The 15,462-nt window shown below is 40.8% G+C and overlaps 1 protein-coding gene across 1 annotated transcript in view; it reads left to right on the top strand.

The window, feature by feature from the left end:
* Window positions 1-7,177, top strand: part of minar1 (membrane integral NOTCH2 associated receptor 1) — a 28,874-nt gene extending 21,697 nt beyond the window's left edge. Inside the window, exon 4 of the mRNA XM_041942779.1 lies at window positions 6,980-7,177. Coding sequence (XP_041798713.1) covers window positions 6,980-7,177 — 198 coding nt within the window. The remainder of the gene's footprint in view (window positions 1-6,979) is intronic.
* Window positions 7,178-15,462: the final 8,285 nt, after the last annotated feature.

Here is a 15,462-nt window from a genome sequence, read left to right as displayed (position 1 = left end):
CAGTACAGCAACAAAATGACTCCCTCTTTCAGGGGGTTGTTGAGATGTAGATCCCCAGCTGGGGATTAATAAAGCTGAACTTATTTTATCTTAGTTGGCTGAAAGGTCAAATTGCAGGATACTAAAAATAGCATAAGAAGGAGGGAGGTTCTAAAGGCCAGTGATGTCACCGCTGAAGCCAGTGGGTTTCCTGTTCAGGAGACTAATTGTGTGGAATAAGTATCGTAGTAATGACAGTCTGACTGCCTGTAGCATCTTTGTTGATTACAGCAGACTGACATCAGGCTCACTGTTAAACATGTCAATACCACTGACTAACAGGGATAATTATGACTGATCAGTCTACCTGCTTTTTATTCATAAGTGCTGGCATTAAATGAGACATGTGTTAGAGAATAAAGTTAGATGTAATGATGTTACAGACTCTGTCAGTTATGCTGCCCGTCCATTATGACAACATTATACTGTACGTATGCTCACTTTTCACCGAGAGATTCACTCATACTATCAGCCAATATGATCAAATGGTCATACATTTATACATACGCTACCTTATTTGGTGATGTGTAAACCTCTCTGAGGTCACAAAAGTGTCTTATTCATGTTTTGTTCAGCTTTTATTTTACAATCCTCAACCAGTGGATATGTGATCACACAATAACACCAGCCAGACAGAAAACAAGTGGAGCTTTTTACCAGCATCTGTCATCCACATGTGTGGTGAAGTGTGTTCCAGTGGCCTGTCTGTTACTCTGCTGACTGTCTTTACTGCCGTCCAAAGGCAACAGTCATCTGTTCCGTCTTTAGTCTCTTATTCGAGTGATGTTACACACTGTCAAGCCACAATTATGCACGTCAGGTTGGCTAGCGCCAGACTGTTCAAATAACCACAGAATCCTCCTTATGTGCCGTTAAATCTGATCAATTATTCTGCACAGGCTACTGCAGATCAACAGGCGAGTTGGATGCCGACAGTGAGGACAGTTCACACAGTTTCATGAGAAAACTTAGATCAATTAAAAATCTCCGCTAATTTCTCCCTCAGGACTGTCACACCAGTCTTGTTTCATGTGTCTCCATCACAAACGCTGGGTAACCAGGGGCAACAGCTGCGTGTGTCTCCTTCTCTTTAACAAGTCTGGCCAAAGTGCCGCCTGGAGCTGTGCATTGTTAATTGCAGTACAGGCAGATGCGTGGCTGCGATCCACAACACGATGTGATGAAGATCGCTCAGGCTAAGTTTTATAGTAGTGAACAAAAGAGTGTTATTTTAGTTCATTAGCAGACTCATATTTATGTTGAGATTACTCTGTTAAGATTACAGAGACAACTCCTTCATTTCTCCTTGATTGTCAGCATTTATTATTGCATGTAAAACTCAAATCTAACAGATTTAATATTTAAAAAACATGTCAGGCCCGACTTTGTATGGTGCTATGGTGGTAGTTTAGGACAGATGGTCAGTGTAGGGATCATTGTGCTGATAAGTAAAATCAGGAAAAGTAAAAAATAAATTCAACTCTGAGGGACATCACCTGCTCCTGGCAGCATATTTGAGCTGCTGTATTCATATTTGCAACTCAGAATTTCCCAGACAGCAGTAAGTATGAGCCATCATGAGGTTCCTCTGGTTTCCACTGAGGAAAACTAATGATTGATGATCCACATGATTCCCAAACTACGTTTGAAGAGGATGAAAGTACTGAATGTGATTGGCCATTATTTTCGTAAAGCTCCTAACACGCCCATGTGTAATATATGATAATGTATTCTTTCTGATCCCACTCTGTATTCAAGTGTGCCAGAAAAGCCTGGCCGCGAAATTAACAAAGGTGTGTTCGGCACACCCCAATGCACAGACACACTGGGCTGTCAGAAGTGAGGAACTTTTCCTAAAGCTCCATTTACAGTGACCTGAAAGAGCGTTTATGTGTGGATAAAATGCCAAAGCGAATAGAAAAAGCTACATTTAAAGGAATACCTGTGTATGTGAGCACTAGGCATGAATCTGATGGTTAACAGGGGCTAACAGGACGACCTTTTCCTCCCGGGTCAGATTTAAATGGTGACGCTCTGCTCTCAGATCAAACGAGAGAAACCCTTTAGCTGGTTACACAATTCCTCTTGCTGTTCACGCTGATGATTCTGTCCTCCCTTGTGCACAGATCTAATTCTGCTCTCACAAATCTGGGCCTGTTCACTCTTGCAGGTAAACTTGCTGACTGAGTAGTGCTGGAGTTTGTTTAGCTCTCTCAAATCTTTTATCGTCAGTACACTTCAATAAGAGATGACAAGCAACTTCCAGCCCTGGTGGACCTGGACTATAAAACCTCCTCGACAAAGACCTGAAAGAGGGCAGACTCCACATTCTCACAAGAGGCCAAACTCAGTGACACCATTCCTCTCTTATTACTTCTCAAACAGAGGAGAAGAGACACGATATGCTCAGACGTAGATGATTCAGACAGCACATGAATGAACCTAGAATTCTTAAAATTATCAATACATTAAAGCCCATTTTGATTCTATTTTTTCGTCAGCAATTTTTCACAAATATATACACATTTAATATATTTGCATTCTGTTACTGTCTCTCTCAATAGTACAGAGAAAGGTGTTAGTGCTGGAGCTAACTCCTGCATGGGATTCAGACTGCAGACCCACACAGAAAACCATGCAGCAGTTGTAGTGGACATGATGCAGAAGACAGCATTTGAACCTGGGTTCAGATGACACTGCTCACTGTCTGGAGCTATTTGTTAAAAGAACATGAGCCGCTGAATCCTCTTAGCTCAGGTGTTGCTGCGCTGTAAACAGACACACCATTAGTTTTTGTTCTGTCGTATTGAGCTTCTCGCTCTGTCGCATGCATTTAAACACACTGCTGCAACCACCAGTGACAGCAAGTTTCTCCAAATCAGGCAGCACTGAGACACAGGCTGGGTTTTCACACACTGCTGTCTGTGTGGACACGTTGGACCATATGTCCCCCACTGAGTGGAAATAAAGCTCAGCACACCGACCAGCATCTAAAGACACTCTGTGTTGTAGGAACATGCTAAGTCCCTCTCGCCTCACGTCAACAACAAACTGACAGTATGTGAGAATAAAGGACAGAATGAACAATATGTGGAGGAAACAGGTCCAGAAAGGTGCAGACAAATTAAAGCTGTCCAGGTAATATTTCGGTGTAGAATAATCTTGCCCATCATCTTGTCAGAAAGTGGGGCAGCAACAGAAAAATTGACATGCAGCACTGGTAGGAAATCTGGCACACAGAAAGTGAGCTCTCATTAAGATGTCTCCTAAACCAACCAACCCAACAGTTCACACTGAAATACATGATTTACTATGGCCCCCTGCGAGGGACTCCGGGGGGGGGGGGGTGTTGTATTGGGGTATTGTATTGTAAGTATTGTAATGTGCCTTATGTGCCCGCACTTTATTGCACCTCCCAAAATGAATAAATCCACAGTCAACTCATACCACAGCTTTTCATGCTGTCTCCAGTTGCATGCCCACACCGCAAAGCACCTCATCGATCTGCCTGTCTCTGTCTGCCTCCATCGTACCCTCACTCATGAACAAGACCCTGAGAGACTTGAACTCTCTCACTTGAATCATTTATCTTTTGTTGTGTGTATCCCAGCTTCTTTTCTCTATTAAGATAAGACAAAACACTGACAAAACAACAAGAGGAAGATAAGAACCATAAGAACAGTGAATACAGGCTGATTAACTGAATCTTATGGGGAATTACAGAACAGGGTTATACTAGCTGTCGTGTGTTGTCTTGGTTTGATGTTGGTGTGTGTGTGTGTGTGTGAGTGTGTGTGTGTGTGTGTGTGTGTGTGTGTGTGTGGGTCTATGGGGCAGATGGGTGAAAGAAAACTAAGGGACAGTATAGATAGAGTAAAGTACATAAAAAAGATTAAATTAAAGATAAAAATGTACACTGATAGGAGGAATAATGAAATGAATTGAAAAAATGTTTGTGTGAAGGGATGACTACAAAAAAAGAATACAAATGACAAATGGGATATAATATTCATGGCAATTATTTGATGCTATAAGTTGTGACAAAATGTAAAACATATTAGATCAACAGAGAAGAAGGAGAAACAAATCATGATTATAATATAAATAAACACTTTATGATAGAAAAAATAAATAATGACAAATAGTATGTAGATATATGTTAGAACTAGTAACATTAATAATAATAATTAGTGTTATGGGTACTGATATGCATGTTATTATAGTTCTGCGGATAAATGACTTAAGTGTAAAGCAACATTGGAACATATAGTCCTGCTTAGTTCAGTCTACCCATTTCTAATGCGTTATATTAATGTGGAATATGTTTGTGGTTTGTCCCTCTGCCGACTGCTCTTTCTATCATTGCATATACAGGAATCATTTAAAATATCAATATGCTGTTAGTTGCAAGTCTTACAATGAAGAATGTCTCTCCTGCACTGTATTCTGCAAAGCCATTACAGAGCAGATTGGAAAAACAAAATCAATCTCTCTGTTGCACAGCCAGTTTTTTTTGTGGATGTAGACTCTTGCACTAACTGTGTTCTCATCACATCCAGGCTCTAGCGAATGTGTCCACGCTCCGCTTTATGAAGAAAATGTTAGCTACACGTTATTGATTTGGAGATGGTATAGCTTAACTGACTGAAACTATAGACCTCAGTTAGAGCTTCCTTGGCCCTGGTGGCCCAGAGGTTTAAGATGCTGATGGTGTAATGGCTCAGTTCCTTCTGGGGACATTTGTTCTTTGCTGCATGTTGTCCCTCATATTTCACCTCATTTCCTGTCAGCTCTCTACTGTGTCTGTCTAATTGAGGCAAAATCAGAACAAAAAGAGCTCCCTGGTGGCAGTGGGTATAGTCATTAGTTTTTTCAAGATGCGGAGTGGAAAGTGCAGTCAAGTACACCATGCAGAGTGCACAGAAACCATGGCTGGTGGTGCAGATTGTGCCAGGGCACACATGAAGACAAGCTGAGTTTAGGAAGAATGCAGCATCATATTTTATCCTTGGTTGTATTAGGAGTCAGTCATGGCCAGTCACAATTACTCCTCTCATCCCTCTGCAGGCTCCTCTCATTAGCACACAGCCAGAGCTCGCCATCTGCTCTTTGTTTGGTGTGACGAAATGGCCAGATACTGGGATCATTTACTTTTCTGTCAAAGCACCCATTTTTTATTTGTTTTTGAGATATGTTTGATTTTGTGTGTGTGTGTGTGTTGTTATTGAGATCTAGCCTATGTAGCTACATTAGCTCTTGAAAATCATGGTAAGTTTAGTAAATCTATTAGATTTAAACATCCTTCACGACTCGTCTCCTGAGGATGCTGAGGTCAATGTTTCATTGACCTCAGCATTCTTTTTTTTTAGCTTTTTTGCCTTCATCAGTGTGGTACCTCATCAGAATTAGTTTCAGTTCGGTCACGATGGTTTTGAGCTTCTCTGTTTGTGCATTCAGAACTACAAAAAGCTTACAAATCTACCATAACGTGCATTCAAACACACCTGTATGTTTTCTCTAGCACAAACATGACTGGGATTACCTTTACACTTTATGTCTCAGCATCATCAGCCCAAAACTCCAAATCACCATTGTCACATGTCATCACCACATCAGCCTCAAAGACACAGAGTACTGACTCTTCCACATAAAACCAGGTTAAATAAATACTTTGCAGCCTCATCCACATTTGCCCGAGTTGGGGACGGGATGTCAGTTCCAGCTAGCAGGAAAACGTCAGCAATTGCAGCTAACAGTAACAAGTAGCAGCACACTAGTCACCAACTAACAGACACACAAAACGAACAATTCAAAGGCTACACAAATGCATGACTGATGTCTTGAAAGTCACTTCTTTGCACAGGAAAAATTGATTTCCCTTGCCCTAGAATATTGGTTGCAGGGCTTAACTCCAGTTCTGTTAGTACGAGTATAGCCCTCTCTTGTTCTATTTTAATGAATTCTCATGTCATAGCATGAGAATTCATGCTATGACAGAAGGGTACAGAAGGGCCATCTATTGTACTCCAATTGGCGACCCAATAATGACAGGTTTATGGCCCATTTTGGGCCACAATTCTGAGTTTGGGAAAGGCTGCAGTACACTAATTCCATGGGAAGAACAACAGAGTCAAATCATAGTCACCAGTCTGCTGCTTTTTTTAGTTAACCAGTTATTTCTACTCTTTTGTCCTTTCTGATGATGTTAATCTTTTGTCAGTTCATGCTGATGTTTCAAATATAAAGCCTACTAAGAACGGGAGGGTTATGTCCTTTGGGCTGCTGATTGGCTGTCAATGTGGAAGTGTTTCATTGGCAGTAGCAATGATTAACATGGAAACATCTGGAAATAATTTGTTAATAGAAACAACAGCAGTGTGAGAGCAGCAGAGTGGTGAGTACGACATGACTGCTGCCTCATGAATAAGTGCTGTGGAAATGTATGTTATTCTACATTTATAATGAGAACAGATGAACATGGAGGGCGCTTTGAGTTTGCAACAGAAAATTAAAGAATAAGAAAACAGGCATGTGTCCCACTACTTACTTAGAAACAGGAAAAATAAATGGAAAACAAAAGCTTGTCTCCTATATAAACCGGTCTCAAATAAAAGCCTGCATTTCACCTCTGTATATATACATATCTCAAATTGCCTCTAAATCGTGATGAAGTGTTTAAACAAGCTATCAGCTATGTAAAAATCTGTTTTGGAACAAGTGAAGGTGGAAAAGGAAACTGAAAACTCCAGAACACCAGGCTCCAAAGTCAAACCTTTTCCTGTGTTTTGCCCCAGTAAATGTTTAAAGTTCCTTATCATGAAATCAGGAAGTGTTTGTGTTAATGTATTTTCCTCATTGCTGACTGTCAGTTTTTATAAAACATGCAGCTTGTCTCAGACCTGTGCATCCTCTTACTTACTGCCTCTGCTCGTTTCATCAGACCCAGGAGTCCCTAAACCCCAACAACCTGGAGTACTGGATGGAGGACGTCTATACACCAGGATACGATTCACTGCTCAAGAGGAAAGAGGCAGAGTTCAGGAGGGCTAAGGTGTGTAAGATCGGAGCGCTGATCGCAGCCGCCACCTGCACTGTGATCTTGGTCATTGTTGTTCCAATTTGCACCATGAAAACATGAGAGAGCCAGGATGGAGTGACTATGGCAGTGGAAGGATTTTTGTTTTTAATGCAGTATTTACTTCTGGTGGACTTTCTTGCCAATATAAAATGATTAGGACAGCTCCTGTACACTAGACATGATTTCAGCAAGTGCATAATATATACTATATATCTATTGGTTTAACAGTTGTAGTTAATTGTATTGTTATAAACTGTGCGGGACAGTTGGAAGCTCTTTAGTTTAATCGTCTATCTTAAACAGCTACAGCGGATGATCACTGAAATAAATTGGATTTGTTATTGTAGCCAGCGAATGATATTTTTATTTTTCGTATAATTACTGTACAGTGTATTTTGATCAAAGTTATTTTTGATGAATTATCTGGTTGAATGTGAGAATTTATCTTTATTTTATTATCTTCAACAACAGCAGGCATTTTAAGTAAGGAAATTTGTGCACACATTTTTCTAATTAGAAATATATTGAAGTACTTTACTTTAAATAGAAGTGTACTTGTACATAGATTGCAGACACAGTGTGACTACACAGCCAATCTGAATGTATTGATAATGCTAGCCGACTCACTTGGAAATGAATGACTTGAGATGTAACTTGAATGTTGCTGCCCTCTCTCTGTTCTGAAGTATAACCAGGCAACAGCACATACCTGCTCCTCTTCGTCAAACAGTGGATTTGTTCTTTTCTTTCTAAGTGTTTGCTCTGCGAATACTTCGAGTTTGGCGTCACAGCACATTAGTGCGGCTCGCCTGCAGGACTGTAGGGCTGATTGGACCAGCTTCCCTCACTAGCACAAACTAAACAGAACAGCATCTCTCTCTGAGTGGGTTTGTCCATTCATTCACCCCTGCAGTCTCCTTAAATGCCTTAAAGTGCAAACACTTCTGTAGAGCCAACTAACCCACACCTTACCATGCCATTTTCAAAGCCTCGTATTTAGCTTCCATATCAAATAGTAGCCTTAAGTTTTAGTTTTCTGAAGACAGGTGTAACTCTAGATTTTTCTTATTGTCAATCAAAACCATTTCTCAACATCCTCTGACTTCCCTCCCCTGACTTTGGGAGTCATCCTCAATTTTTGTACTGGAGACACAAATCTTTAATCATAAATATATTGTGTCATTTTTTTTTTTTTTTTTTGCACAGGCTCAGTAATCTCCTAGTTTTTAGCAAATGTTACTCAAACAGAAACAAATGATGCATTTGTTAGGGACTGTTTCCAGTGGCATTTTAATACACATTTGATGTTCCAGTGATTAACTCCGTCAGCAGCAGGATGTTGAGCTGCATGTGGGATTGAGTCAACAGGAACGAGCGAAGTGTGTGTATTCATGGTAATGAAGGAGCATGTCGCACAGTGTGGCTCACTGATGTGTTTTTAATGGTTTTTGGACAACAATGCAGCTCTGTGGCGCAGAGGAATAAGAAACACAAATTGCAGATGGGATTTGTTGGCAATGAGAAAAATATAGCATGTTATTCTTTAACCTTAATGTAGGCGAAAACCAGTAATTTAGCCGCCATACACCCCTGATAGCATTAGCTCAACCTCTTTACACTGTTCATCTACTACACGTCTGTAATGTTCTGCTAACCATCACAGCAGGCATGCAACATGCCCTACGTTTCTGACTCATATAATGTTCATGAGAGGAGTTTAATCAACTGTAGTGAGTGGTGCTGTTGTTCTGGACTCCATTATGTTGAGAAATGTTCGAACAGAAAACAGAAATGTACACAGCCGTAAAGTCATGAATCAGTGTCATACAGGATTAGTTTGGATCCAGACCCCTGAGTCACCATCCATAACTCTGATTTGTTCAGTGATTAAATCAGGCCTGGTTTTGAGGTCACTGAGGGGTGTCTCAGGCTGTTGGAGAAACAATCAACCAATCAGAGCTGTGTATGTTGGCTCAAGAACGTGGACGTCGTCTTCCTATACATAGCTAACTTTCTACCAGGCGACACCAATGAGAAATAGCGACAGAAACATGGCCACAAAAATGAGATGAGCTATACAGGCTGTTGTAAGTGGACAGAGAGACTGTAAATATCGACTGAAAATGATGTAGGGTAGGGATTTATTAGGGCAAAACTAAACAACATAAAGCCCCCGCCCAAACAGAAAACAGCCAACATGAACACACACTGAAAGAATACAATGAAATGAAATGCCATTTCAGTCTGATTATCAGGCTTTCTCGAGCCTTTATAGCAATTATAGCAATGACCTAAAGGTTTAGGCTGAAGCCATATAAACACTTGCCACATAAAACATGTATGCTAACTTATGGGATGTGAAACCACGATTTTGTGTTTGTTTATTTAAATTATATTGTAACATTCATTTACATTTCTGACATGCACTGAGCTTTTTTGTGCTTATGGTGGCTCAAACTACTGAAATGCATTTTTTATAAATTGCGCCAACACTTAACACACACGTTCCTTTAAGATAAGACTGTCTTTGCAAGCATGGTTTGAATATTTATTGTTTGTAAGGTTTTGCTTTCCGAACATTATTTGCACAATACTGTCATCAACCAGATCACTAAATTTTCGTAAACAGAGCTTTAGAAGGGTCTTGATGATCCCATTTGGCAATAATTCTTATGGTTGTCTTTCATAGTATAAAAGCTGGGTGTTTATGCATTTGATGATGATGTATGGAGCAACATCTGAGCAGCAACACACAGAGCATAGAACATGTTCTGATTTGATAGATCCTTAACATTTCATAGCAATGTAGTTGATTTCAATTGTACAATTTTCAGCATAATTTGACAACTAAAACTTGTCTTTTTGAATTTTTTGATAATTTGTGCTTATTTTATTTTTGTCAAATGCTTGAATGAATGAAGCTAATCCACCACCACCTACTACAGCCTCCACTGAGTCCACTGAGTGACAGGATACAACCTGATGCTGATAAAACTGCATCTCTTGTGACCATTATGAGGCACGCAGTAGTTTTTACTCCTCCCTACTGATTTAACAGATTAAAACCTCTCTCAGCCAGTACGCTACATCAGTGCAGAGCTGAGGTCGTGCAGTTGGCATCACAGCCCCTAACAGTTGTGATACTGGTGGGCAGATAACGTGTTTTTCTAAGTGCTGCTAGTAGTTTCACAGGTTTTCCAATACGCCTGGGATATGTTGTGCCAAATCAAACTCTATGACAGAGGTGTCCTGTTCCTTTCAATAAACATCACCAGAATGTGTGGATATAAGCAATTAAAAGCACCATGAGAGAAAACTACACCGTTGTTGTTGTTAAATTTGAAGCCACAGTGTGTCCACAAGTTATTATCGTAACTTCAGTTCACATATGATCTAAATGGAATCAGTGAGGGTTGATCCCACACACTGATCCTAATTCAAGTGCGATCATTGTGAGTGTTTGGCCATAAGCCATGCTATGTCCACGTAAGCCCTGCAGCAGGTCACAGTGTTTGCTGTAGTCTCATTAGCTCATTAAGAAACAGATGGGGCTCATTGTGTGGGATGAATCTGAACTTGCATACAGATGAGAGGTGGACATTCAGTGGCCACACATTATATTCATGATTTGTTTTTTCATTACTTTGGCAGTATGCCATAAGCGGGGATTGTGTTGAGCTAAAGTTGCATGGCATCCTATTTTTAGCCCAGTGTCCCCAGGATCTACATCCTCTTTACTGAACCTCACATTTTATGTCTAATGCCAACTTTCAGTGCCAATGCAGGACATAGTGTGCCACAACCACTATCTTTTGTAGATTAACCACACTGTAGTTGCCATGTGAAGGTACTGAAGAATTAGAAATACTGACATTGGAGGGAAAAAGTGCATATAACACAGGCCTTTTCAGAATTGTTCAAGGTTGATTTCTAGGTTTGTTAACACCCAAGCAGGAACAGAATAGATCATAAACATGTATTTCTCTTATTTTTCTACTTATATGCACTGCTTCTGCCCTTCAGTATGGTGCCTGGTGCCTGATGGTGACACCACTGTAAGACCTCAGTAGTGCAGCACAGCTCTGCATCGTTCCTGTAGGGAGGACTGAATGTGCTAAAGAACAGGTTGTGGTGGCTAATGGGGAAAGGCTGTGAGACTACATGGATCCTCTCCCAACAGATCCCTCTGACTGGCTGCCTGACCTCCTATTCCTGGTTCACTTTTTAATCAGTAAGTCAAATGTCATTGTTCAGGATACCAGTTTATTTCCCCCCTCTTAATTACTCTACTAAATACAGCAAAAGATTCTGGTTTCGATTGTTGAAACTGTGTCTGTCTGCTGTCTGTAATGACGACAGATGCTGAACCCAGCTGTAAGCAGAGAGCCACTGTTAGTGTTTCTCTTTCTGGAACTGTTAACCCTCCACTGCATTGCATCTGCCTTCGGTACAGGAAATGGGAGCTGCAGCACACTGTAGGAGTCTGTAAATAGTTTCAGGTTCGAGGCACATTGTGGGAGCAGGTGTCAACTGGAATATTACGATAATAAAACTGTATTGTTCTGACTGTTAATGGATCTGTGTTTTTTTTTATGTCGCCATATTATGTTTCATCTGGTATACCTGAGAATCTGATGGAAAACAGACGTATATATATACACCAAATAGATATTTTATTCCTTTTAGCGAGATCCATACCAGGAAATAATCCACCTTGAGAGGTTAGTCTGTGCCAACACTTCTACACACCATCATTATTATTCTGTCTGGGTGCTTTTTAATTGATCCAGAACTTCCACAAATGTATACAGACAATTGCTCTTCAAACCTTGAAATCATCATTAGGTGATTTGACTTTCTAAAAAATATTTTATAGTTTTGAATGTACGCCTTCGGTGGCTGTGGCTCAGGAGGTAGAGCGGTCTTCTACCAGGGATCGAATCACCGACCTTCTGATAGGTCAGGTCAAGGATACTTGAACATGTCGCTTGTCCCTTAACCGAAACATTTTCTACCCAGCTCACACAGCTGTATGGGGTTTGGCTAACTGGGCTTTTCCCCAGGAGGATGTGTTCTCATGCAGACCAGTCTTCCTGGGTAGCGTGGTGGGTCAGTGGCTAGCACTGAAATTTTTGTCTGCATGTAATGAACCAATCTATCAACTGAGGACATAGAACTATAGGACAATAAAATTCAGTCAGTGGATACACTTCCATATGGTTGTCCTCTTCTCAGTAAATTGACACCCTGGCTCCTGCAGAGATTCCTGCCTTGTCCACTCCAGCCAGCTTTTGTGTCTGTTAATAGAGCCGCTCCAGCCATCAGCCCTTTTAGGCTTTCCGAACTGCAGTCAAGCATCATCTTTCAGCTGAACCAGAAAATATTGCTATTTCTAGTTATCGTCATCATCTTTGATCCAAATGCAACAGCTTCTATATCTTTAAATAAGCTACATTTTAGGTTACACTTGTCACTTTCTGGGCCAGTAGCGTCCACGTTTGGCCAGCTGAATGCTCCTGATAGCCTAAGTGGGACACAACACAGAGAGATAGTGAGGAGAGCTGTTAAAATTAATCTGTCAAAAGTAATGCTGTTTGTAGTGTGGTGCAACTGCATAATAATCAGACCAATCAAGACTGTTCAGGTAAAACCTGAGAGTAGCTATCGATTAAAGGAAAAGATAGGAGAGGAAACATGCTGACTGATATATTGCCCATCAATTATGCATTACAGTTTGACTGACAGGACCGTTGAGCTGCCAAAAGCAAACGATCAGAAACCACAGCCTCCTGAAAATGCAGTTTTGTGATGTTGCTGTTTCTCTGACAGCCAGTTCTCCTTTTATTGCTGACTGTCAGCCCCAAGGTGTGGTAAACGCAATCAATGTAGCTTTTTGATGCTGTAGTTACAAGCAGCAAGGCGTGGCAGAAAATCCTGCAGTCTTCTGCAGAAAGCTATATCCTCCAGACCTAAACACAGTCACGGATAGGTTGATAGAAAGGAGAGAGAAAACTGCACCTCTGACAGTGCAACATCTGGCAGCTACCAGTTCACATGCTTCCCAACAATTCACAAAGCTGTAAAACAGGAGCTGACTGGAATAACAATGCAAAAGGGATAAGGCCCCTGATCCACCTCTGCCACTGATACACAATGCATCGCAGTTGGATCATAGATGCCATCACTGTGGATGTCATGATGTTTCAAAGTGCTTTATGTTTCCACAGGACATTAAAGTTGTTGATGACATGTAAATGGGTCTGACTGTTGTTAATGCTGTGTGGGGTTTGTTAGATGTCAAACACATTTCATTTTCACCCCAGGAGGCTTCCAAAAGTGAAAAATGAACTAACCAAACATCAAGGACTATCCCAACATACAATGTATAACTTCATAAACCAATATTCCTGACTGAAAATAGTTGTATTAAGCATAATGAAAGAAAACCTTATCATATACCACCATGCATGTTACTTATCTTAGTGTTTTTTGACTGATGGCCGCAAGTTTCCTCTCCATGCTGAAAATTATGGAGAGGTGGGACGGATTGTTAACATGTGTTGAACATCTGTGACTCACAGTTACCTGTAAAACCCTTTTCTATGTACATCTGTAATATGTTTACACAGAACTGTAGTTGCAGCTTAAGGCAGACAGTCCGAGCCAGAAGCACATTTTTATGCTTTTGATTTCAAGCAATACTCCAAATTAAACAACAGAACACAGAATGCTATAGCCTGTGCTCTTTGGAACAGCATATAGGCTAGATGGTCAGAAACCGTCGTTGGCAGGATGACATAATGTGCCTGTACCTCTGAAAACTGCTGGAAAAAAAAAGCTATTTTATGATGTGACAGCACAACAATTACAGTTCATTTCGGTTTAGGAGCAAAAACATGTCAGTTTGGGTTTGGGAAAAGATCGTGGTTCGGGTTGAAATTACTTCAGTAGGGTGGATCATTTAAAGAATAAAAGCAATTCTGACTGAAGGCAGCGGGAGACGAACACCGGTCTCCAGTGTTAAAGGCAATGCTTTTGGACTCATTAGTCCACCTCAATCTTCTCCCTGTGCAGACTTTGTCGCTGTAATAACTTCATCCAAATTCCTCCTTTGCTCCCCTCACAATTCCATAAAGCCGGCTTTGTCTCCTCGCTGTCAACATATGCCACTTTGAGGCATTTGCTGAAATGACTGATGCCTGAGTTCTGCATGGGCGGACAGACTTTCACGTGTATAACTAGGGCTGCACGATAAGTATAAGTAAATATCCGATATCAGGACGAATAGCCCCGATAACATACATATTTTTTTCAGCTTGCTCCCACTACAGGGGGTGCAGAATTATTAGGCAAGTTGTATTTTTGAAAATTATTTTTTTTATTGAACAACAACTATGTTCTCAATCAACCCAAAAGACGCATAATATCAAAGCTGAATATTTCTGGAAGTTGGAGTGGGGCTTTTTTAGTTTGGGCTATCTTAGGAGGCTTAGTGTGTGTGCAGGTAACTTTTACTGTGCAGAATTAATAGGCAACTTAATAAAAACCAAATATATACCCATCTCACTTATAAACCAATATAACAACTGAAAATATACAAATAAACATTTCTGACGTTCAAAAAACAAAACAAAATCAATTCAGTGACCAATATAGCCACCTTTCTTTACAAGGACACTCAAAAGCCTTCCATCAATAGATTCTGTCAATTTCTTGATCTGTTCATGATCAACATTGCGCGCAGCTGCAACCACAGCCTCCCAGACACTGTTCAGAGAGGTGTACTGTTTTATGAGGGACCACAGGTTCTCTATGGGGTTCAGATCAGGTGAACAAGGGGGCCATGTCATTAATTTTTCTTCTTTTAGACCTTTACTGGCCAGCCACGCTGTGGTTTATTTGGATGCATGTGATGGAGCATTGTCCTGCATGAAAATCCTGGTCTTCTTGAAAGATGCCGACTTCTTCCTGTGCCACTGCTTGAAGAAGGTGTCTTCCAGAAACTGGCAGTAGGACTGGGAGTTGAGTTTGACTCCATCCTCAACCCGAAAAGGTCCCACAAGCTCATCTTTAATGATACCAGCCCATACCAGTACCCCACCTCCACCTTGCTGGCGTCTGAGTCGGAGTGGAGTTCTCTGCCCTTTACTGATCCAGCCACGGGCCCATCCATCTGGCCCATCAAGACTCACTCTCATTTCATCAGACCATAAAACCTTAGAAAAATCAGTCTTAAGATATTTCTTGGCCCACTCTTGACGTTTAATCTTGTGTTTCTTGGTCAATGGTGGTCGTTTTCAGGCAGTCCTTAGCGTGGCTATGTCCCTGAGTATTGCACACCTTGT

The sequence above is a fragment of the Chelmon rostratus genome, chromosome 1, assembly GCF_017976325.1.
Source record: "Chelmon rostratus isolate fCheRos1 chromosome 1, fCheRos1.pri, whole genome shotgun sequence".
NCBI lineage: Eukaryota > Metazoa > Chordata > Actinopteri > Chaetodontiformes > Chaetodontidae > Chelmon > Chelmon rostratus.
The sequence above is the reverse complement of the archived record's forward strand: the minus strand, read 5'-3'. Positions and strand labels throughout refer to the sequence as shown.